Consider the following 26,266-nt stretch of genomic DNA (forward strand, 5'->3'; position numbering starts at 1 on the left):
TTCAACCCCCTTAGGATGCTATTACGATAGTGTCTTATGCATTGATATTTAAAGCACCCATCCTGAGCTTAGTATGCATTAACATAAGAGAAACTGCAAACATTTGGGCTTTGTCTTTAATTTTCATTTATAAAATGAAGGGAGAAGATCCTGAAATAGGTTCAGAGGGTAAAAAAAAGGAGGGGAAAAAAAAAAGAGAGAGAAAAAGCCCACAACATTAAGAACCCTTGCAAGGATACCCATACTCATTTTTGAAAACACTAAGTTCTTTCAAAAATGTTTTCATCATGTAGAAAGATAATTGTACAAAGGCAAAATCCTGAGAGAAATCATGATTTTACAATTTATTCCTTGCCACTGGAACGTGATATTTGCCTTTCTTCCTTTCAAACACACCTCAAAAACTCCTTGGGAAGAAGGGATGTGCTCATTAAGATCATACTTAATATTGATGCCATCCCAGAGGATACACATACTAAATTGTATCTAATAGTTTTAGCATTCTGCGTTTGTTTTAGGATGTGTATTTTACAAAGCGTGTCAGTGGCATTCTCTCTACAGAAGACCATTTTTTTTGAGAGGGCCTAACTTTTGAGAGTTTCTGCCTGCTGTTCAACTCAATTAAAACAAAATTGAAGTAATCCTTCTTTCTCTTGGAGAAGGCATTTACAAGACAATGACAACATCTCCTAGTTCTACAATTTTAAGTGTTAGATGGAGAGGGAGTCACTGTTCTAGCACAGTCGACCACACTCTGGTTGGTTATACTGTTGTTCTTTTGGCAAGCACCTGATGTCCATGTCCATACGAAACTGCTGTTATCAGTTACTTAATCAACATTTGTAATGCACAGGAGAGAAAAAGAAGAAAAAACCAAACAAACAAACCAAAAAAACCAAAACCAAAACCAAACAACAACAACAACAAAAAACCCTCAAAATCCAAGCTTCAATTTACATAACAATATAAAGAGAATAAGTCCTATTAAGAGAATAATTCTTTGGTGGAAAGAGTAAGAGCAATCTCATTCAATACATTTTGTCCATAGTAGGATCAGGCCAGAGGGATGAGAAAGCTAATTATGAGAACTAAGGGTTCTATAATGATAAACTGTAACTTAAAGACATTTACAGTACATTATCATGCCATGCAACTGGCAAGTAAATTTAAAAGCAGAGGGAGATTCACTGTTCTTCATTTCTGAAACAAAATTTTAAAAAATAAAAAGAAGAAGAACTAAACTAACAGGAAAGTAGACAAGAAAAATGTATTTGTTTCAACAAAGGTGCTTCTGTTGATCAGCATTTCCATGGAGTTACTTCTTTGGTGACAAACTTCAAAACTGTTAAGTGTTGATTTGATGGTAGAAACTTAATAAATACTTTGAGTGCAAGAGTGATAAATATTTGAGTGAGTAATCCCTATTCATGTACTCCCCAGGGAAGTTGTGTGACACCATCAGTGGGAATTTGGATTGTTTAGTTACCTCATGCTCTAAACCTGAACTGCTACAGGATGACTACCAATAAAAATGCATGAAGAAATCAAGCGAAATAATTCATAAAATATGAACTAGCCTGAGAACTAAGCAGCTAATAAGCCTACCAAGCCTTGGTTAGATTGATGGAAGTCATATAAAGACAGACACCATCAAGTAGAGTGAAAAATTTTGTTTCAACTTGTGTCTAAAATATTCCACATAGAGACTGTATTAAAACTGTTTTTATTCTGTAATTGCTTATGCCCTAAACAGAACTTACAGAATTAAAACGACATGCATTTGACTTGCTGTACACGGTATTAGCATATGAACACTTAGCTGTCAAGACAACCCCTGTGCAGGCAGCATTAGGTTGCCAAGGTTTTGCTAACAGAAATCCAACTGAAAATTCAAAACGAAGTCTAGATACACAAGATATTGAGTAATGTATAACAACTTCATCTTAAATCAGCTTAGATGATCTCATAAGTAGTTATATCCATGTTTGTCCAGGTTTGTTTGCAGTTTTTTTATTCTGCTTGTAACAGATCTGGACTAATGAAAAGAGTCTCACCCACAAGCAATTACCTGTCCTGGCTGATTTGTTGCATCAGTGACCACAGTTTCTGACAAATTAAAGAGTCTCTACATTATTTTCATTAGTAGACAGGAAGCATTTGAAGTGTCTGAAGCAACTGCACTGAGAAGATTTGCCCAGTGTTGGCAAATCCTGGAAGCGGATCGTTTGCTCCCACACATGGCACAATCCAGTGCCTTCTTGGAGCCGAGCACATTAAGGCATCAGATGCCATTTGCATTATCACACAGCAGGGGGCTACAGCCGCTACAATTCCAGGATAATCCTAACCTGTATCTGTATCCTATGAATCCAGCAGAACTATTTTTATTGCTACAGTTTCTCACGTGGTGACTCTTGACAATAACGAGCTTACATAAAAACAGCTCAGATGAAGCACTTGAGTTAGTCCAAAAACATGCCCCCTTACAACTGTTAAATTTTGTCTAAGTAAGACTACGTTCATGAAGTCAAAAGACAATCAGAATGGGGAAAAAAAAAAAAAAAAGTAAGGCTGGCTGTAAACATAAATAACAGGTTAATCCCCTGGGACATCATTTAAGTACTCCAGGCTCATTACAGCACACAAGAACAGCAGCAGCCAGAGATCCTACTATTTTCACAGCAAATGCTGGAGAGGGCAGAGCAGACAAATACCGTACCCAAACTCAGCTGACAAACCGCTTCCCGGCTCAACATGTCATTACTCCCTTCTCCCACCTCCATCGCTCCCCTTTCACAGCAAGCAGTTGACACTGGGCTCTTTTACTTCTTGTTTGCCTCCTTTCTAAAGGGACTGCTTGCAGCTAATGCTATTCCATGCACAAGCTGAGAAGCATTATTCTATGTCCTCTTCCCTCAGCTGATGCTTCATCAATACTCAGGACAGATTCCTTAAGCAAGTCTCTCCACAGATCTTGCCAGAAAGGCACACTCCCACACAGGACACATGTCAGCTTGACTCTTTGGCACCTTGTCTTTAATTAGCTTCAGTTTCACCAACAGAAACTATCGGTAATTACAGTTCAGAAGTGCTTCGAATCCTCAGGACAAAGATCTTATACAGAGCTGACAGAAAAACCCGCATGTCCCATGGCCAACAAACAGAAAATTGGAGCAATCTCATAAATCCATTGAGCCGCTTCACAATACAGTCTGGGGAAGTAAATCAAGCTAACAGAAAAAACTATTTTTAAATGCAGCTATTAAGCTACCAACAAGAAATGTGTCTAATGGTAATTCTGTCTGCTACTTCTGTCAAAATAAATGGCAGAAACTAAGAACACAACACTTACAAAGTTGCACTTTAAGGTGGACTGAAAAAATTTGATATTCTGTTGGATAGAGTTGCCATTGAGGACAGTCTTATAGAATATATTTACTCATCTCCTCCATTCTCCTTTACCTTAGGAGACAAGGACTGGAGAAATTACTTCCTCTCACTTCTGTCTAAGTGTTACAGGTTCTTTATATCCCCTTGAAAGAACACTCTGCTGAAGTGCGGTACACAGAGAGCCTAAGTATTTTTGATTGAAGTTTTAATCAGGAGCTGAAAAAATAATTGTGTGAGAAACTGAAGAGAGGGGAGATGTTTTACACATGCAGAGGCCAAGCTGGGTAATGTGTTAAGCATCACTTTTCCCCATCTGCAAGGACAGGCCCAATCTGGTTATTTTCACGCAGTCACAGTCAGATCTGTATTACACCCCATTTCTTGCAACACGTTTTTTACCTGATGCAGTTCACAGAGTTACTTTCTGCCTGGCACGGTCCCTAAACTGCAGTGAAAGACATCACTGTTTTTAATCACTGGTTTACTCTCAAAACTGCGCTGCGCTGAATGCGGCTGATTGCATCTTAGGAAAGATCAAATCCTCCTCCTCCAGCAGCAGCGCCGATTTCATTGGTGACAGAAAGTCAGTCCAGAGGCTTCCCACCCCCAGCTCCGTTGCAGGGCAATGAATTGACAATTCACGGGGAAATGTAAAAGGCAGAGAGGAGCCAGCCCCCAGGTGCAGCGCGCCGCACATGCCCCAATAAATAATCCTGTATAGCACCAACACAGCAGCTCCTTGTGCGGTGACGTACCGGGCAACCCATAAACATCGGGAAAGAATACAAATAATCCGCCCGACCGACCCGTCCTTCGCAGTTGCCCAGCGCACTCCCTTCCCCTCCCATTCCTTCTCGCGTCCTCGGCCGGTAACTTCCCCGCGAGGTGAAGCGGGGGCACTCGTGGGGGTCTGGACGATTGGGGTGTCGGAGGGATGAGACTCCCGTATCTCTGGAACCCGGGCGGCTTCCCGTGCCCCGGCTCCGGGCTGCCAGCCGCGGCTCCCTTCGGAGAGATCGCCCGACACATGACGCAGCCATGTGAAACGCGAAATATATTAAACTTGACGTGAAATGGCATGACGGAGGCGAGCGGGGAAAAAAAAAAAAAGAAAAGACAAGACAAGACAACGAAAAAAAAAATCTTACAAGGCCACTTAGTTTAATCGGCTCTTCGCTTTTCCCTCCCACACCGAAACACCCCGCACGCCGAGCGAGGGAAGAACAGGGAGATGCCCCGCCGGCCTCCCGCATCCTCCCGGAGGACCAGGGACCGCCAGCGAGTTGCAGCGCGGGGGCTCCCCGGCCCCTCCGCACCCGCCGGGCCGGGGCCGCCGCCCCCCCCGACCTCCAGCTCCCACCGTGGGGTCCCCACCGGGCGGGGTGGCCGGGGAACCGCGCCGCCATCCCGCCGCCGCTCAGGGAGCGAGGGGGCAAACTCTCGGCGGCAGCGCAGCGGGCTTGGCTGGGGGAAGAGGGCTGGGGGAAGCTTGGCTGGAGCGGGAGAGGGCTGGGGGAAGCTCCCCCGCAGGCAGCCGCGGCGGGCGGTCACCCCGCAGCGCGTCGCGGGGCTTCCCGGCGCGGCGGCCGCTCCATCCGACTTGGCCGGATAACGGGAACGAGGGGGAGCGGCGGCGGGGAGGAGGGAGAGGGGAATACATCCAGTCTGGAAACTAGCTGCAGGATGAGCCGCCTGGAGCAGGATGGCGAAGGGATCCGCCGCGGAACCCCCGGCTCATCCGATTACCCTACGTGCACATTTGATGCCTCACACACAGACACGCACTCCCGGCGGCGGCGCAGCGAGGCGCGGACAACCCCCCCTCCCGCCGCCCCTGTCGGGGGGGCACGGCTGGAGCCCGCACGTTTCCCCGGGATGTTGTTGCAGCGCACACGCCGCTGCTGCGGCTGGACTCGCACTTTCGGGGGCACATTTGCGGCGGGCGAGCGCGGAGGTGACGGCGAGTCGAGGGGCGGCTGCGGGGGTCGGCGAACGACTGGCGGCAGCGGCGGGGCGGGGGTAGGTGGAGGAAGAAGCGCGGAGGGCGAAGGAGGGCGGGAAGAGGCTGACGGAGGAAGGGCAGGAAGGGTTAACAGCCGTGCGGCGCTTCAGCGCTGGATAGCGCTACCCGAGCGGGAGCCTGGGGGCGCACGGCGAGGGGGTGAAGCCGGGAGAGGGGCGAGGGAGGGAGAGGGTCAGGAGTGGGGCGGGGGGCGGGGGGGAAATCTGGGATGCCCCGCGCCGCGGCAGTGCCCCCCCGGCGTCCCTCCCTCCCCGCGCGTGGGGCAGGGGTGGGGAGGAGGCGGTACCTTGTACGAGGATCCCGCAGAGGCTGTAGAAGCGCAGGAGCGCGCCGGGCTTCAGCCGCATCCTGGGGGCTCCCCTCGGGCTGGGTGGGCGCCAGGCACGCAGATCCGCAGCCTCCCGCCGCTCCGCTCTCCGGGCGCTTCCTTCCCCCGCAGGAGCCGCCGCCGCCGCCGCCTCCGCCGCAGTGTCTCCCTCGCTGTATCCAGTGGGGTGAGGAGGAGGAGGAGGAGGAGGAGGAGGAGGAGGAGGACCAGGGTCGCGGGGGTGGATTGGGGAGGGAGGAGGAGGAGGAGGAGGAAAGAGCGGCTCTCTCCGCTGGCTCCGGCGCTGCTGGGCAGGTTCAGGTTCCCACCGCGGAGCGGTGCCAGGTGCCCCCGCTGGCTCCCCTTGCCCCTGCCGGCGCGTCCGGCCGTCCGTCCGTCCGTCCGTCTCTCCGCTCGCCTGTGCTGCGCTGTCCCGTCCCGTGCCGTGCCGCTGCGGGGCGGCGGAGGAGGGGGGGGATGCGCAGGGACTCCGCTCCCGCTCCGCTCCCGCTCCGCTCCAGCCGCTTCCCGGCGCGAGACACAAGGGCAATCTCCGCTCGCCCGGCTCCCCTGGCCCGGCCCCGCCCCCGCCGCACGCCCCGCCCCTTTCTGCGCCGAGCCCCGCCCCGGCCCCGCCCGGCCGCCACACCCGGCCCTCCTGCACCGCGGCCCCGCCCCCGCTGTCCCGTTGGCCGCGCCCCCTCCCGCCCGGCCCGCCCCTCACCGCCGGCCCGGCCCTTCAGGCGGGAGCGTGACTGGCGTGGGGGCGCTGTCCAATAGCCGCTGCCCGGCATCGGCCAAGCGGCCAATGAGGAGCCGCGTTACCAAGCAAAGGGGCGTGCCTCGGGGCCAGGCCCGCCTGGCGCGCCGCTGAGTGACAGCCGGTCCGGACCAATCGCGGGGAGCGGCGGCTGCACGGCGGGGCCGCAGCCAATGGGAGACGAGAGCGGCGGGGGGGCGGGGCGGAGCGGGCGCTGTCCAGAGCCGGTGCTGAAGCGGCGGCAGCGGCGGCCGGGAGCGCCGCGGGACAGGGGAGCGGCCCGGGGCTGTGCGAGGGACACGGCCCCTTGGGTCGGGCCCTGCCTAAAGCCCCTTCTCTTCCTTCTGCTTTTCCTCCCCGAGAACAGCGGATACAAGAAGGGCTGGCTGAGTCTCCGTGTTCGTGGGAACGAATCCCGTGCAGGTGCCGTCAGCGCGGCGGCGATGAGATCGGCCCCCGAACAATGGCAATAAAGAGCTTCCTGGAGTTTTCGCGGTGTTGCCCGGAGTCTGTATGGTGTGGAGAAAGTTTTTTCTTTGGAAGGTTTCTTGGGAGAGTTGATACCATTCAGCTCGTGGTCCAGAACTGCTTGTGTTCCGAAAGATAAGGCACTGAATGCCATGAGAAATCCAAGAGGGCAGGCAGCCACTTCACGTTTCTGTATTTGATGTTTAGCACTGTATGGGCCACCTTGTGCCTAAGCCTCTCAGTAAAATCAAAATGCCTGGTTCTTAAGTTGCTGGATCTGTCTGTAAACACCCTGTGGAGGAATTGTGTTGCCTTATCCTGCAGAAAGCAGGATTCCCATGCACCCAAATGCCTATAATGACCAGGTATTTATCCAGTTCTGGTTCCACCCTTTCCCTATTGAGTTTTTCTCTCCTACACCATGCAGTATGTTTCCCACACTACCTCTCTGAATTTCAACCTTGATGTCCCAGTCCCTGACAGCAAAGAGCTTTGCGGAGATGAGTGGTGAAATAGTCTTACCTACAGGAGAGGGAAGCTCTTTAAAAGTTCATTTCTCTGAAGGGGGCACGGTCTCAGATCATCAAGGATGTGCAATCAGTTGTCAACTCCACCTTGAAGAGCTTGCACTGGAGTGGGATCTGGGAAGTTATGTATTCTGTAGTCATATCTTCCACTTTGTTCATTAGCAAGTGATGATTATGCCTGGCAGCAGTTGAGACTGTATCAGGATTTATACTGAGTTCCCCCTATCTCCAAAAGATGTTCGCATCAAATACAGAATCAAATTACAGAATTACATTTTAAGGTTCTAGTATTTGTATGAGTTTGTAGCAAAGGACCACCACGTCCATCTCCATGCCTTTGGAGGGTTATGTTAACACTATAGAGGATGTTGCACTGGAATGTCTCCTAGGACAGGGAAGCAGTTGTAGTCTGTCTCTAATGCATGAGTAGATATTTGCTCTACTTGGATTTTTAGTCTTAGTGAAAAAAGACACAACAGGCAAAGGTTTTACAACTGTTCTTAGGGTTCAGTGCAGGCACAGCAGTAATGAATGATTGCCAGAATCTTTTAGAAGACTTAAAAAAGGATCAAGTCATCATTTTTAAGGCAGCCCTATAAATGTCAACAAATGCTTTTTTTTTCTCTTTTGGTTGCTGGTGGAGGAAATTAAAAAAACGATTCCCACAAAATGAGCAATGTAAATCCTTTACTAAGGCAGGACTGTAATCCATCCTGAAGTGCTTTTGCATTAATTATGACAGCTGATAGCTCTCTACTTTTGACAAGACATACTTTTGATTGTAGTCTTATTCCAGGAAACATTATAGGAAAGACATGAGTGTCTTCCCAGCTTAGTGATTAAAGGCTGTAAAAAGGGGTGTCTGGCAGGTGTAGGAATGAAGCACCTGTCTGTACATCATGGGGTTTTCAAGTCCTTGCCATATTAGTACACTTGGAAAAGTCGATCTGAGTTTTTAGAAACAGGAGCTGACCTTTTCTTCCCAGAATTCAGTAACATGGACATCACATCACACCCCAAGTCAGGAGTATAACCAGAAACACTGTTCTTGCAGTTCTTTTCTGGCTCAGGTGGGTCTGAAATGAGCTAGCAGCATGTTGATAGAGAAAACAATTCCCAGCAAAAGACCCTTGGATTTTTGACTAACTATATATCTGAAAAATGTATCATTAAAATCATTTCAATGCCAGGGATGATGTCATACTTCTCCTGATTAACTCAGCTGTGCTAATCTGACCATTTCTGTAGGCATAGTAACACAGCTTTTGACATCCAGTGGCAGCTGACATCTAAACCAAACACAGAACTTCACAATTGGTCTGTGGAGCTGGAGCTCATGAGCAGCATGGCCAGAAGCTTCCTTGCTTCCAGACCAAAAGGGCAACAGGGCTTCTTTAGGAAACACACTTCAGAACAGAGTAAAGAGTAATACCCTAAAATATCAACAAGAGATAATGCAGAAAATCAGATGCAGAAGGTAAACATTTTATCAGAACCAGCAATATGTTTGCCTGCATTATTGTGTTGTTCATCAAGGTGACGTGTACAAATGTCCATATGTACAAATATTCCTAATGCTAAAGAAAGCAAAATAATTTTAATCCCCAAACATGATTCAGAAAGAGTCCTCAAGTATTTCCTCTCACTAAATTGCTACATAACAAGTTGCCCAACTTCCTGTACACTTTCAGCATAGATCTTAACATCGCCTTCTCCACCTTCCCAATCTTTTTCTTGTTGGTTTTCACTCAAAAAAGAATAGACAAACCCTTCCTCTAGCAGAGAAGCCATCTTTCTTAGTTGTTTCCTCTCCATTATTTCCTGTTCATCCTTTTCTAGGTGGCAAAGATGTCACAGGTGTGGGTAAATAGTTGGTGGGACTGCATGCAGTCACAACAGACAGTTCAGATCACTGACCACTTCATTGTCTGGGTCTGCTACATGATCTGATTCATTTTCTTGCACAATTTTTCTCCTGATCTGCAAGTCTTTGGGTTTCTCTCTGAAAAGCTAAACTCCCCCTCTTCTAGAAGGAGCCATCTGTGTTAGAGTACCTGTAGAGTTTGCCTTGGAAGACAAGCAAAATCTGAAGGGATAATCATGTTTTTCTAATGATACTCCTTGATAGCATCAGTGGTCAGTGATTAGGGAGGGGAAACCCAAGGAAAACATATATTTGGCAAAATATTATGGTTTTGTTGAATTCTGCAAATGGTGGAAGATGTATAGATGATTTAAGGAGAGAAAAACTTCCAGTGTTACAAGCTGGGAAACCTAGCTCTAGAAACAATTGTTCTATGCTATGTCCTATAATAGATATTTTAAAGTAAATTTTGTATCATCTAGAGGGTAGCGAAGAAGTAGTCAAAATATGGTTGCAGAGTACCAAAACCAACTAAAGAAGCCCCACAGGAAATAAGGAGAAGGCAAGCTGCTAGTGACAGAAGTTAGAGACAGATCTATCCTGAGCTGCAAAACTGCTAAACATTCACGATCACATTAAAAACAGCAATTTGGAAAGTGAGATTTATTTGCATGGCTCGGTAAAAAAAAATCTCGTGAGAAAACCCCACTGCAGTGTCCCCTGAGCCTTGAAGAAATCTCTGTCTGGATAACAGCTTCTTACAGTAGTCTTTAATAAGTCCTTAATGCTTCTATTTGTCCCACCACACCTGAAAGTGGCACCATTGCTTCCCTCATGTGGAGGGTCCCTAGATCCAGGAGGGATCACAGAAAATGCATTTCCCTGCCCAGTGCACCATTCCTGGCCTATGTGGAAATCAGAGCACCAGATGTTCATCACTGGAGTCTGTGCATTTCCCTTTTGCATTGTTCTTTACCATACTTCAGCAGCTGCAGCAGAAGAGTTGGGGTTTTGCTTGCTTTGGGTAAGAAATTTTGAGTGGTGGAGGTGAGTCGCTGCTGTTTTTAATGGTTTGGGTTTGGTGGAAGCTGATTACTTAAAAAAAATAAAACCCCAGATAACATTTACTTACCAGATGCCAGCAAAAATGCAATGGTTTGAACAAATACTGTAACTAGTAATTTAGTTAAATCTATCCAACTGTGAAAATATATTGGCGTGAATAAAAATATATAGACATGAAACGCATTGCACTTTTTTTTTGTTGGAAAAAAAAAAATTGGCTTCAGTAAAGAGCAATTGAAGTTTGAAAATATGCTCCAGAGAAGAAATGTGTTCATTTCCATAAAACATATTGGTGTGTAAATATACAGAATGTATCAGTTCCAGAGCAATATTATGAATTCAGTGGAATTTTGTTCTGTGTTAGTTAGTAAGATGAAGCAAGTAAAAGGAATTGCTTGCTGCGAATACTACATATAAAGTATGTGTGGGATGAAGTCCCATTTATAAAGCAATTATAAATGTGAGATATTTCACAGACTTTTGGAGAAGAAAAAAGTCTATAAATCAACCCTGTCAATGCAATGCCAATGCAAAGTAAACCAAGGTCAAACTCACTGGTATCATTCTCATTGAAAAATACCTAATCTACATTTTGAGTTGGTGAATATAATTGCAGAAGAGAATTACCAATGATGAGTGGAAGCAGAATTATCTTATTCATTACCTGACCTCTCATCCATATAATTTGTGGAATGAAGACACAGAAAAAATGGTGCTGCTAACATGATTCTCCATATATTCTAGTTAGGTTTCCCACTTCCTAGAGTGTTTGATAATTAGCAGAAGTGTGTACTTTCCTACGCCTTCTAACTCTCAACCAAGAACCAACTACTTGAAGAAATGTTAGTTCCCTACCCAAAACGACGGAATTGGGGAGTTATATAACTTTACCAGCTCTTATGCCATTATTTCCTTATGATTTTTTGAAAAGTTCCAGCCATGGTTGTGGAATCCAGAGGGTGGTTGGGCACTGGAACCCCAGGGCAGGGGTCACAGCACCAAGCCTGACAGAGTTCAAGAAGCATTTGGACAATGCTCTCAGGAACATGGTATGATTCTTTGGGTGTCCTGTGCTGGGCCAGGAGTTTGACTCAATGATCCTGATGGCTCCCATCCAACTCAGGATATTCTCTGATTCTCTGATTCTCTGATCCTTGTGGGGACCTTCCAATGCAGGATATTCTATGATTCTATGTAATGCATGTTACAGTTGGACATAAGAACATATTAATGCATGGAATTAAGTAGACATTAGTTGTGTTTTAAATGAGCTTGAACAGATTTGCATTTAGTTTAGAATGCATCCTAGCTAACATCTTTGGAATATGCATTTTTCCATTTATCTAATTTTTTTTTTTTTAAATTTATAATGTTTTCTAATTTGTAGTTGCTTTGCCTTTTATCACTTAAGCACAGATTATGTTATGTGCTGCACAAAACCTCTCTTGCACCCAGCTGAAGTGACAAAAAAGTATTCAAAAATTCAGTAAAGAAGGGAGTTGTTCCTTCTGTAGAACATCATGTCATCCATTTTACTTTCTTAAGAGCAGCTTCGATTACTGACAAGAGTACAATGATTTTCCCACATGTTCTGGTAACATAAAGGAGGCTCTAGACATTTAGATCCAACATTTGGGTTTTTTCAGGCTAAGATTTTCACATTAGTGCATCCCCTATTGAAAATGTTTCCTAATACAAGTCAAAGTATTTTAACTGATCCAGAGTAAGACTCATAGAATTGAACAAATGTATCAGTTTGCCCATACTAAAGAGTCCTAAAATACTTGTTGAAGCACATCCATGCTTTTTAAAACGGGGGTCTAAGAATTCGGAGGACCTTTGTGAAAAGAGCATTTCTTTTGCTGTCTCTATGAAAATCAGCCCAAGGCATGAGCCTCAGGGAAATAAAAAAAAAAAGCACACAACTGACTTTAAAGATTATAGCCTTTATAATTTCTACATATCCTGTCTCTGCTAACAGCCTCCTAAGAATGAGACGATCTGGCAGTGGACTACAGCTAGACTGGATTACCAGTGCTCTTTCCAGCAACGGGAATGAGATTGTAGTGTTAGATACCACAGTTAGAAAGAGCAGACTCTACCTGACCTGTGTCTGACCAGCCACAATTGTCCTTACTGAAGACCTGCTTGATTGTGTCCTGGCATGCACACCAAAGAAACCAGGGAATATGAGAAATTGTGTACTCCAGTTTTTGCTCTTCTGTTCAGACAGGATGTTGAGGGCGTTAATAACCCCTAATGATCCTGTTCAGCTGGAGTCTCCACCCACACCCATGGGCTCAGGAGCTCTGCTTAAGCTGATCTGTGTTAGGAGAGTGCATGTCTCTAGCTTAGTCCTACTCCTACTTGGTCATGGAATACTTTGAGCCAGATTTTAATCGATTGCTTGGTCCTGTGACCACTGATCCTAACCTCAGCCTTCACAGTGTGGTCTGTGACCTGCTCCAGTACTGTGATATTGCCTTACAGTCTGGAATCCTGGCTGGACTTTGCTATAACCTCTGGGTCTGTCCTTGCTTGAGCACTGTGGGACTGGGGTAGGGGTGGTGAGTCCTCTGTCCTCATGGGCTGGGCATCCCTGTGTTCCTGGCTCGCCTTTCCTTAGGAAGCAGCTCTGCTCTTGTTAATTCCCAGCAGATGTAGTCTGAGAGACCACAGTTCCCAAGGAATTGGGAATAGATCTAAGTCTTTGGTTTCAGAGATTTGTGTCGTCTTTTGATCTGCTGACGCTAGGCAGAATCAAAAGGAGGTCGTGTGGTTTAAAAAAAAAAAAAGAGTAGAGGAAAAATCCACAAGGGAGGAAGGTAAAATATGTTCAGACAAATTATTTTGGGAGAGTAGCTCTAGAAAAAGCACAGGTGTGATGGAAGGTCAGGGTAAAATTAGGACTACAGGTTGAATGGACAAAAAAGGCTGGCATAAAACTGAAGTTGAAATCTGAGGGAAGATAAATTGTTAGTAAGGAAAACCAAAGCGTGGAGAACATGTTGAGACCCCAGAATGAAAGGAGTTTGTGATCATCCAGGTGAGGAGTTTAGGACCAGCAGATTATTTGGGAAATAAGAAGGATAAGATAAATCTGAAGACAGACTAAAGTTTCAAAGAGGAACTTAGAATCCTTGAGTCCAGAAACCGGACTGAGGAGCCACAGGATGGAGAGCATGAGTCAAGACTAGAAAACAGGTAACAAAGGGAAACTGTGTGGTGATGAAAACCCAGAAAATAAAGTCCAAAAGTAAAAAAAAAAAAGAGAATAATAAAAAAAAAGAAGACACAAAGCACAAAAAGAGAAAATCGAGATTTAAGTAGTACAACTTACACAGCACGAGCTGAGAAGCCAGAGGAATGGAAAGGGGAATCATAAAAGTAGCTGCTGGTAGATGAGACAAACTAGGAGAATAACAAAACTTCAGGCTTTAAACAAAAGGACCCAAGTTGCTTTGTAGGGCCCAAAACTCATTGTATCTCACTGTCATAATGCATCTGCTTTTAGTAAATATCTGATATTCATGATAAATTATTTATGAAGTTACTATCTCCTCTAGGAAACAGTAATTTTCTCTACCCCTCCCTTGCTGATGAGCTCAAATAAAAAGATGTCAGGTGGATTTAAAGTCTCTAAGCCTTCTGGTGATCTGCATGGATATTGATGTGATAACATTTTTTCTCCTTCATTCACTTCCATGAATTTTAGGGAAATATATACATTTACTGTATGTAAGGATCTTATAGTTAGGAGATGGTCATAATGAAAGAAATGAACTTGTTAGTTATACAATCTTTATGTTGCTTTTGCATTTTTATATGATGAACTAAAACTGCCTGACAGCTCTTCCTTCTGTTTTCTTCCGTGCCTTGTCCATCTGTTGTCCTGTTCTACCCGTCCTCCACATAACACAAAGCCTTGGGCTCAATCAGCCCAACAAGAAGCTCTGGGGATGATTCATGGGTTTGGGGGTAAGGAAGACACTGATAGATAGAATCACTAATTCATTAACTGAAGAAAATATGGAAAATATGTATTCAATATGGCAGAGGTCTGAAAGAAAAGGAAAAGACAGTCTCCAAGTAACTAAATGAAGCCTTTGAGAATTGGATTATGTTTCACTATGCCTCAGAGTTCCTCTCTGATGTTAGGTAAGTCACTCAGACCAAATGTTTTTACAGTGCTAATAAATTGATATTAATGCTCATTTTCTCAGTTCCCAACTTCATACCAAAGAGTCTTATCTGCAGGAATGTGAAGTACTGCAGACATCCTAAAACCGGTGTGAACTGGACTAAGAACACGCAGAGCGGTGTAATGAAAATTGGCCACTTGGAATTAGTGGTTACCTTTGACATTAATCTTAATTAAATACTTCTTTATAATGTATCTGCAGAACGAGGACAAATTAAGGTTGCATAGGCAATTCTGAATCCTGGTATTTCTTAAGTCTTTGATTTTTCAATTTTAGTGATGTTCACATGGCTTTGTATATCAATTTGGTCATTTATTAGACTTCAGTTATTTACTTTTTTTTTTTTGTATGAGCTTACCACCTTTAATGTAGTTAGTCTTCTGAAATATTTGCCTAACCCTTAAAATCTGCTCTATCTCAGAAGCGTAATCATTATGAATGAAGTCAGTGAAAGTGTCAGGATATTTTTTTACCCTGGAGAGTGTGAATCTCTTGTATTAAGCCAATAAATCACAAATGAACACAGACATTATGACTACTAAGATAAATACTTACATTGCAAATTGTTACTGGCTCAAAATATGAAACTGACTTCACCCATCTTTGGAAGAAAAATAGTGAAAATCTATTTGAAAAGGAGTAAACTGGAAGGAATTATGCAAAATACAACAACTTGTCAGTCTGTTAAACTGTTGTTTCAGAGTAGGTGAGAGTTGTTTGTTACTGTAACTGCTACATTATTTTGCAAGTAAATAAACCTATTTTTTTTTAAAGCAAAACATTGTTATTTGTGATCAAATTGAAATGCATGCGAATCATAGAAATCTATGGAATACAAACATTTGTAAGTTTGCTAGGTGATTTTTAATGCTTTTAAAACATAAAAATGCAGTAAAGTGTTTCATTACATCACTTGCCATTGTGATACAGAACAATCAAATCAGACAGTTTGCTGCTAGGTGGAAAATAGAATTAAGAATTATAAAAAAGTACGTGTTGCACTACATGCAGCCATAAAAAACTGTAATACAGAAGATTTAATGGATTAGCATCCAAAATTCAAGTTTCTATAGCAGTGAGATACAAGAGTTATAAAGGAAAATATTTATGACAGAGGAGCAGAAGAAACTATAAAAAGGTTTTCAAGGTACTTATTAAAGAAAATCTAGATTCTCTGATAGCCACAAAATTGTTTTTTGGCAAGTGCATTCGGTTGCCATTAATACCTCAGTTGTTGGAAGATGGTACTAACTTTAAAATAATGACATATAAAGCAAGATTTTTGATTCTTATGGGTCTAAATTATGGGTCCTGAGTTTTTTGATTAATATCAGGACTGTGTTGAAGCATATTGTCAGTAAGTTTTTAAGTGACAGATGATAAGATTAGAATGAGCTGAAAATTAGCCCTTGCTAGAGGCTGTCTATGGAAATAGGGGTAAGTAGGGACACATACAAAATGTCATTTAAAAATTCTTTTTCTGGGTTTTAGTTGTCTGAAATTTTTCACTTACAACAGAGATTTAACTGTACCTGAATTAATTGGATTAAGCTATGTCTCATTTTTTAAGATCAGAATGATTTTTATAACACCAAACTATAGAAAATCACTAAACACAGCTATACTGTGTGTGTAGCCTCAGTTTTTCCTGTGGAAGTATAAAGACTGAAATTAGCAAATGCTATCTGAGCAGCAGGCAATCCACTGGAGGCTGGTTTCTTGCCTACAGCAGAACTCAATTTGATTTGCTCCATATTTATAACTTTTGCATTTTACAGAGGTCAAAAAAGGTTAATTAAATAATTTCAATATTTCACTTTAACGGTATACAATAACTATTTACTGTATAAAAGGTAAGTTGAAGAAGGAAAAATAAGAAACTTTATGTTCAGTTCTTGTGTTCTGTTAAGGCATTTGTTATATGTGGAAAATAGAAGGTAAGACTGGATATTTTTCCAATATTCATACTCCAAGTATAGCTTGATCTATGAAAATGCTTCTTCACATCAAAACTAATTATCACTATAACATTATGAAACACATGCTTATCTTTTAAAAAATTAGCTATTTTTTATTTCAGATATTTAATGAAGATTGAACTTACAGAGTAGGGACTGTCTTTGTTTTTCATAATTGTTTCATGTGCAGCATTTCCAAAAGTGATGAAGGATTGCAGATGGGAATGAAGTTTACTAAATGACTCATCAGAGTCTGGGAAGATGCAATACATTCCTTTTGTGACTCCTATTTGCAAGCATACTCTGAGGATGTTAACAAAATACAGCAGCAGACCAAGACCAAAGTCTCTGTTGTTTCAAGATGACCCTAAAGACTCTGTAAGTGAAGGCACCAGAACAATCTGGGACAGCTGCTAAGCAACTATATTTTCCTGCAGCTTCTAGATCCACTTTTCTCTCCAAGCTTAAGAATGTTCATGATTTTCCTGGCCTTCACAGCAGTATATTTACAAAAGCATAACTTTTGATCTAAGTTTTTGTGTAAGTTATCACATGCAGCAGTTTTAGATATTTTAAGTACATCATTCATTAATCTTTTACACTGACAACAGTAACAAAATTAGAAAGGCAAAGGAGTTCCCAGGGGTATGACCTTATGAGAGCTGTGCTCACTAGTGTATTTTGGCCTGGTTTTCTCCAGGGATTTTAGGGAAATGTTTGCTGCGTGAGGTTTTGCAGTTCATACTGTTTAAGGAATCTCTTTAACCTCTCTAGCCTGTGACTGTTGGACTCCACCACTTCTTTCAGAGGTTAGACAGTCTAATTTGATAAAAATATGTAAGGTCTTCATGACAATACTTTTTGACAGTATTCTGATAAGAGACCCAGACAAAACTTTGCAAGTTCCAGTGAGCTTTAGGTCTTTGACTAATGCCATGCAACAACTGATTTACATTTAGCCGACACATTTGTCTGAACTACATAAATTATCATATCAACTCAGTTTAGTTGAAATTGTGGTGTTAATGTGTTATCATTAGTCACTCACTGTTGGTTACAGTCATGAGTAAGGCTGAAGGTTTGCAATTTGCATTGTGTCATATCATGTGGAAATCAAGTGTCTGACACTTTGAATTGTGCCAATAAAGGTGTTTTGTTTGTCTTCAAAGACCATAATTTGCACTTCCAAATGTGACCATGAAATGTCTCTCTCTCAGTATTTATTTTCATTTTGTAGTGCTTCCGTGGTCTCACTGTCTGGCTATATGGATCAGTAGTATAAAGCAACACTTTTTTTTTGGTGTAGCAAAGCTGGAGACCTGTATTCTGTGCCTACAGATATTCACCAGAAGAATGTTACCATTTTAAAATCGTATCGTACAAGAGGAATTACCTGACTATACTGCCTAATGTCTGTGCTAGCCCACACTAGTCTATAGATGAAGAAGAAAAAGAGAAGTAAAATGAACTTATCTCATTCCCTGAGTTTCTTGAAATTGAAATATTTTGCTGTTTTGTGCCTTTAACAATTTTGAGAGGTGAGGAGGATGTTGCCATACTTGTTTGTATTAAGACCTCTGTCCTGAAAGTACTTCTGAACTGAAAGGGAAACAAATAGCAGCGTAAATGAATGATCTGCATAAATATTAAGAAAGGGCAGGATGTTTCTGAATTTCAAAAGATATAATTTAGGTTAAAATTCTATATGGGCTTGCAATGTAAAAACCCTTTTAATTTACTGATTCTGGACTGTATTTTAACAAAGCAGACAGATCACAAGGTATATAAATTTAGTCAAGCTCCACTAAGAACATTGAAACCATTCATGCACTTAAAACTATGCAGACCCTTTTCTAAATTCTGACTGACTGAAAACTTTAAGGTATGCTTACATTGGTTTGTTTTATTTTTTATCCTGTGTGCTGTAACAGTGACCCTCCAGATCATCCACAGTTACTGGGCTCTGTGCAGCATCAGAGAGTGGTCTTGGAAGTATAAAAGCTGGATTTCTTCATGAAACTACATCACAATGCAGCCTTGAGAATATAGTTTACACACTTCACCACCTAATGGGTTTTTTAATACACAAAACCAGACTACAGTTAGTAGGAGGAACCCCCAGCACCCGTGTGCTTATAATATTTTCAGAATGAATGGTTTTGTTCTGCAGAGCCATTCTTATTGTGTTTTCTTGATTGGTGGCATATGCCTATCCTTACCTACAAGGATTTCTTCAAATGAATTGAATTGTATCAATTTCATAATTGAAAGCATAGTGGGGTTTTGGTGCTTTTTAGAAATTCAGGGGGGAACAAAAAAAGCATTAGATTTGCAAAGATTTTTTTGGGACCTACTATGAAATTTTCTTTCTTCATTGTAAATTGAACTTTTCTTTGAGAAGGTTACTTGTACTAAATTAATTTCTTTTCAAAACATGTTTTTCCTTAGTTTGTTATTTTTCACAGACCATGGGACTTTGTAAATGAGCAAAATTCTTCCTTATTTTCAACACGAGAAAATCAAGAACAATCAAATCCTGTCTTTTCCATGTAGCAGCTCAAATTAATTTCAGCCTCAATAGGAAAACATTTTGCTACTTCATCTAGTGAAATTAGCCTAAGCTTTTCTCCTCTTCTCACTGTGCTGCTTGGGTCACCATGAGCTGGAAAGATCTCTTTTGTTGCACAGCCAAGTTGTGACTAAGCTCTACTTGGGACCCTGTTCGGAGAAAATTATCACTTGACCAGAAGCAGAGCATCTTGGAAAGCTGATTAAAATCCTGCAAACTGGCAAGGAGTATTAAGACTAGTATGCAGAATTTTTATAAATATAATTTAGAGCAAACTAATAATAGACGTCTGGGCCATAATAGCTCAATAGAGGAAGAACTTAAGGCTAAAGTGAATGTATTAAATATTTATAAGAAAAACATGCATTACTTGATGCTGTCTTTCACCTCAGCATCTTCCCACGGGGAATGGGATGACCCTGGATGATTGTTGTGGGGTACAAGATTTGATATTGTGGCACTGAGCAGTTTAAGCAAAACATTTTTTCTTTAGTTTAGCTTTTAATGGAGAAAAGCCCTCTTTCAGTTACACTGGGAATTTTGTGATCCTCTGGCTTGGAATCTCATTTATTTCCTGAAAACAGTATCCAGCTGGATCTGTAGCTCAGGTGGTGATTGTCTCTTCTTCTGTGTCTCTCATCTCTCTTTCTCTCATTGCTGCAGAAATTGTGACAGTCCTCACAGCGGGGTTTGACTGCCACTCCACTGAGGAATTTACAAAATACTCGTTAGGGTACACATTCTCTCTCTGCTTCTAAATTCATTTCTCTTTCTCAGATACTCAAGATATTGCCACACACTTGTGTCTACTTAGCAGACCAGCTGATATGCCCATAAGTCTTTTCTATCAAATCCAAACAAACCTCATTAAATCAGCAATAGAAAATAATATTGGATTGCAACTATAAGAATAACTTTAATAAGTCAAGATGAGGAATGCTTTCTCCTTTTGTTGTGGAAAATATAGATTTTTCTTGAAGAAAATCTAGCCTTTAAATGTACATATAGCTCTGTTTCTTTCTATTTCTCAAATTTCTGAAAGCATGAATTTTGACGTGAAAGTGCTCATAGAGTGGAATAAAGTAAGTCCACTGTCTTGAAATATATTGGCCTCAGTGCAGTATGTAATTTCTACCAAGAAGTTAAGACTGATAAACTTTCCTCACATTAAAATAATAAAAGTACATTTGAGATATTTTAATTCAGTAACAAGTAATATTAATAAACACTTATTGAATAGGACACAATAAATAGTCTACAAATGAGCAATTGAGTTGTTCGGTACTTCCCTGGTGATTGGTAACACTCCCAGTCTACATAAATTAGTGCTGGGATTTTTTTTGTTTTTGTGAAGGAAATAATTGCTATGGCAATGTGCTTCTGGTTTTAAATGTTTAGCATTTGCATTCTTAGGTGCATAAGGCGCCATTATTTCAACACTGGACTGTGAAACTCATTTGTTTCTCTACTGGAATGACAGACTAGATTTTTCTCTACAATGTTTTAAGAAGTGCCTCCCTTTTGAAGTGAAGTCTGTGTGACCTTCTGGTATGGAACAGTGTTGTTAAAGCATGTTCTGAATGTGGCCGTTGTGTAATACAACAGACATTTACTATCTGTCCCACTTGAAAAAGGCTTAGCAATACAAAATCAGTGATGCACAGATGCATCATCCACCTTCCACACGACTTCATTGAGGTTCACGCTTAAACAATCTGAAATTTCTCTGAAATTGCTAAGCTCTCTTCTTTTGGTATACATTTGTCCATGATCAAGCTGTCATTTCGATTTACCAGCTTCTCCCCCATCTGGTTTTGAGTATTTAATTACTTTTTCCTATGAAGTTGCTCTTTTATGTTTCTTGAGAATTTCTCTGCTCCCCATTTGAGGATCTCAGCATGTGGAAGGAACGTGTTGTGTTAAAATTCCAGCCCTACAAAGGATTCATAGTAGTATGGTAGTCTAAAAATTCCATGTCAGGAAACTAATCTTTATAGCGTTCAGTGATAGAAGTTCCTGTTGATTCTGGTACTGATTTCCAAAACTTAGAATAATAAACTGGGGCAAATTATGCATTTCTAAACCAGATATACAGTGTTGCTTTCTTTGGAGTCCTACAAGTGTGAAGGGGCCTCCTCATTAGTAAGCATTGCCTAAAAATTAGAGCCACCGTAATGCAGTGGTACCTGGCAGAAAGAGGATTACTAAAAGAAAATTCATCTGGTTTGCTACTACACTAGCTGGTACTTCAAATTATTTTCTTGATTTTTAGAGGTTTTTTCCTAAATAAGATATAAATTTTCTCACCTATTTGAATGGAAAATACTTTTGATTCCCTGCGTCTCAGTGGTTTCCTTCACAATTATTTAGTTCTAGTGAAAGGGACAAGGGCTATACAAAATATTCAAGTAGAGTTTTGACATAAAACTATTGCAGAGAAATTTCTTCTGCCTTATCTGTGATGCATCCATGGATGTAGTCCATAATTCAGTAGATTTTTCTCACTCATAGAATAGTGTTCTGAAAGGGATTTAACAGCCATGTGGATGTGGCACTTGGGTTAGTGCTGGGACCTGCTCCGAGAAATGTCCCTGGTCTCAGGGTGAGGCTGAGGCTGGTGCTGAGACAAAGATTTTGCAGAAGAGCTGAGCTTCCAGGGGCATGAGTGGAAGGAAAAAGAAGGAATGCTGATTTCTGTAGATGTAGGGTTTTTTTGGAGTCTTCATCCTCATCCCACTTAGGTGGAGTTCAAGCCCTTTGCCTCAACACTATGGATGAATCTGGAGAAGCCCTTGGGGTGCAGGTGCCGTGTGATGTATTTCTGAGAAATGGCATAAAACTAATGCTTTCTCCCAAGAAACCTAGAGCAGCTTGTGAGAGGTGCAGCCCTAGATATAAACTCTGAGCCAAGGACTGGGGAAAAGGCACCAAATCAAACCCCCAGATCCAGGAAAAGGTGGGTACTGCAATTGCTGCTACCTCTCCATCTTGCACCTCAGAGGAATGTTTTGCTTTGCTCCAGCTAAAGACCAAGCAGTGGTCAGAACTGGGATGTGGATTTAAAAATCATTTAAGTCCTGATGTTGAGGGGGATGTAGATGGGAAATGCAGTCGGAAAAGGAAAATGCTACAGGTGTGGGCCGGCTGTGGACTGTTTTAAATATTGATGTGTTAACTTTTTTACAGCTAGAAATCCAGTGTGTAGCCTGTGTTAATCTGAATGGAGGCTCTAGATAACCACTGGGACTGGCTGTACAGAGAATCTGGCATAAATATTTACAGTGTCTCTCAGTCAACCAAAACTTCTAATTCAGAAAAATAAATTAGCGTAACAGAGAGACCATACTTCTAACTCCTTCAAACAAGGTTGTGACAAAGGGTAGTAGAGAGAAAAATTAGATAAAATGATAAATTCTCATTAATTTTTTTCCTACTTTCCCAATTGGTTATATGGAACACCCAAGAGAAATGGGGAAAAATGTTTACCTTTTCCATATCAAATCACAAAATTCAGATTACTTCATCATTCAACCACTTTGCTTACTTTTAGGATAGAAATTGAAATGGAAAGATCAGATGCTTCAACTTTTTGCAGATTAAATTTTGCACAAATGTTACAGCTGCTGTTTAATTTCATCCTGCTTAGTACTTTCATAGGGGTTGTCTCAAATGGAATTTTAATTCTGAAAAAAGAAACCCCACTAGCTGATGAAAAGTGACTATATGGGTTTACTCAAAAGAAACAATTTAAATTAATTTTGTCTTCTGTGGAAGTAAAGTCTGCAGTGCTGAGTTCCAAACTAGAGGAATTTATGACCAAACTTTCTCACTTGCATTCCATAACATGTGGTCACTTAAAATGGGAAAGCAAATAATTCAAGAGTTTTCAAGTCCAGAGAGGAAGAAATCAAAGCCAGCCTAGGATTTTTTTTTTGGTTTTTCAAGACTGCAAAGTCTATACAACATAACATCCAGAGACCATCCAGAAACTTGGCTACATGGTTACTGATTTGTTCTGTTTTAGAACAGATCAATGAGTTCTATACATTTTACTGCTTTCTACTTGATTTTGTTAGACAAAGCCCTAATGAGAGCTGTAAGTTATTTTCCTTTTCTCTTTTCCTCTTCTCTTTTCCTCCCTGATTTTGCTAAAACATCTGGTTTTAGCCTGGTCATGTCAGAGCTGGAAACTTCCTAGGAGTGTTAAGATGGCACTGAGGTTCCTTATTAACATCTAGCAGAATCATCCTCAGCAGCTTTAAGAATCACCCTCTGGGCAGTGATACTAAAAAAGTCTTGAGCTAGCTTGTGAATCAGGTAGGCAATAGGTTTGCAGTAACTGTTAGGAATCTGTTCTAGCTTTGCTTCTTACAACTATTTTGAAACAAATAGGGCTTTGTAATGTCATTCTCCCATCCCATCCTCCATAAGCAAATCAATAACCATGTTTTGCTTCCAGTTAGTCCTGGAGTATCCCACTTTCCGAGTCTTTGTTTCTGCTACAATATTATTTTTTGGGGAATTTTTTTCTGCACTCTACTGTTGCGTATTTGATTTTTTAATGGTATATTTTTGTGTATTTCCTATTGCAAACAATATTTTATTCATTTCAAAAAAAAACCCCAAACCACCAATTTTACCAGACCATACGTTTGATGTTCTGCTTAATATTGTGATAAGTCTTCTGAGATATTGTGGTTTCTGTCAGTTAAATGACATAGTCTTTTATCTTGTGACACCTCACATTTATTTTACTGCAAGCTCCACAGGAAGCCGTCACAGTACTAAGCTGTCAGAGTTCAAGAACCATCTGCATGACACTCTTAGTTTATGATTTAATTTTAGGGGGTCCTGTAAGGAACACGGAGTTGGACTTCAGGATCCTTTTGGGCCCCTTCCAACTTGAGATGTTCTATGATTCTGTGTTTTATTTGACTGAACTTTCATATGTAAGGCAGTGAGAAGGTTTGGTTTGGACTTCAACAATGCCATTGAGAAATGGAACATTTAAATTATTCACCAGTATTTTGAAGGGGAACCTGTCCAATCAAGAGTCAATATTTTTAAAATGGGGAACTCCTTCATACTGAGGCTTAATAAACTACTGAGGCTCTACGCCTTTCTTTGTCTAGAAATGCTCTGTCATGTTTCAGTAACATTTAAAAGAGCTCACGATTTTTTTCTTTGCTTCTATAATAGTAATTCTAAGTACATAATATGCATTATATAATCCCCTATAATTACTAAGGGGAAACAAAGAAAATATAGTCTGTCTTGTGCTGGTATAAGAAGATATAACCTTAAACAATGCTTTTATTTACATTAAGATATTGGAAATCACCTTATTGTGTCGAGAATAAATTGTTGCTAGAACCTCTTTCCACTTTCGCTTATTTTTCTCTCCAGCTGTTTTGCATATTTATTAGCTTCTTATCAGAGATACTTTGAATATAATTTTGGAATACGAAAATAAATATTTTCCTACTTTTTGTATCAGGATACTTGTAAAGAAGTACATTTCCTGCATGGTGTACAGGGAGTTAGGCATGCAATTTCCATTAATAATGAACCACGCAGAAAATTTGCCCTTGAGAGGTACACATATAGGCAACACAAACATTAATCATTGAAGTTGTCCAGCATCCCTGAACTCCTTTCTTGTCCAAAACCTATAGGATGTGTAAGAATTTAGTTTCATGTTGAAACAATTGGAATTCATCTGACTCATCTTACATAAAGAAATATCTTTGTACAAAGTCAGGAAAGCTGTGTCTTCTGCTGTATCTTCCACAGAGTTTAGTGGGCAGAGAGACCCTACCAATCCCTCTAAATATGCAATTTGCTCAATTCTAGTGCTTACTTTCAGATTCCATTATTTTCAGGCAAATAATAAGCCTATTATTTGTGTTGCCAGAAAACAGGTCTGATGGTTTTATAAGGGATCCTATAAAACTTGGATGTGTCACTTTAGATATAAACTATATTTCTCAGGAGTTTGCTAGAATATGTCACCACTTTCTGTGCCTAGATGTGAGTACAAGAGTGCTTGTTTCCTTCTCTGTTAGTCAACAATCCTGTAATATTCATGTATATACTTCCCACTTTAAAAAGCATTACTCACTTCAATGGGATACACAAGAGTAAAATTGAGACTACATGTTAAAATTTGAGGGATTAGGGCCTTTGGTTTGTAGCAACTGGTGAGTTCTGTGAGAAAATTCCGTGACTTTGATGGAAAATGCTCTTTTTTTTGTGTGACTCACATTTGTAGGTGTCCCTTTAATAGAGGGATCAAATAGCAAGTAGATATAACCAGGCTTTTTTGTTTTGTTTTCAGTGGAAATGTCTTTAGAGAGTTTGAAGTCATAATTTAAAAAACAGTCTGCAGACTACATTTGAAGCAAAGCTGGTGTTTCCAGTGTCTGAAGAGGTAGCTGGAGCAATCTGAAATTAGCTTAAGGAGCCATGTTTTTATTTCACATTAGTCTTGTTTTCTTTCCATAGTTAAAAGGAAGATGAATGTAAGCAACTTTTTTTTTTTTTTTTTTTAAATATGTATTAAAAACTAAACTTCCAATGCATTTTGTGCAGACTTGCATTAACCTTCAGTTCTGGATGTCATGAATATTGAGTTTTTGGGAAAAAAAGCTTTCTAGTAGTGTTAAAAGAGCTTACTTTAATTATGACACATAAAATGTGGGGTTTTATACTTTATAACCTGGCCTGGTGACATAGCATTTGGTATCTTACCTCCAAACTATGGATTCTGTGCTAGACCTCATACTTTGGTTGGCTGATATCTTGGAAGAGAAGAAGGTTTCAGTTTTTTAAGAATGTTTCACATAACTGGTAGAGGAATTAGAAACATGGGTATTTAAGAATGATGACTTCTTGCAAGTGTAATTTATTTGGTGAGAAGGGTGCAACAATCACCATAAGTGCCCTTGGTTTTTAGGGATATCACTCAATTTAGTCTTAAAGGTACCACTGCTCTGCATAACTTTTATTCTCTAGTTTTTATAGTTTTCCTTTGAAATACAGAGAAGAAAACTCACAAATAATATGCTGGTTTTGAGGTGCACTCCTTTCCTCTTGAAATGCTGCTTTCTTTCCAGCTTGGTTTGGTTTTTTGA

At 41.2% G+C, this 26,266-nt stretch overlaps 1 protein-coding gene and 1 long non-coding RNA gene across 4 annotated transcripts in view; one reads left to right on the top strand and one right to left on the bottom strand.

Moving 5' to 3' along the window:
* The window catches only part of CADM2 (cell adhesion molecule 2), a 588,594-nt gene extending 582,800 nt beyond the window's left edge, over positions 1-5,794 (bottom strand). For 2 of the 3 annotated variants that reach the window (XM_039556015.1, XM_039556007.1), the window contains exon 1: positions 5,700-5,770. In XM_039556015.1, coding sequence (XP_039411949.1) covers positions 5,700-5,760 — 61 coding nt within the window. In that variant the 5' untranslated portion in view covers positions 5,761-5,770. Of the gene's footprint in view, positions 1-5,699 lie in introns of all 3 variants that reach the window. The other variant, XM_039556023.1, reaches the window with a different exon arrangement.
* A 31-nt stretch (positions 5,795-5,825) lies between these two features.
* On the top strand, positions 5,826-6,971 carry LOC120410380. Its single transcript, XR_005602495.1, has 2 exons — positions 5,826-5,907; positions 6,848-6,971. It is a non-coding gene; the product is annotated as an uncharacterized LOC120410380 (long non-coding RNA).
* Positions 6,972-26,266: the final 19,295 nt, after the last annotated feature.

Source organism: Corvus cornix, chromosome 1 (genome assembly GCF_000738735.6).
Source record: "Corvus cornix cornix isolate S_Up_H32 chromosome 1, ASM73873v5, whole genome shotgun sequence".
In the NCBI taxonomy this organism is placed as follows: Eukaryota; Metazoa; Chordata; class Aves; order Passeriformes; family Corvidae; genus Corvus; species Corvus cornix.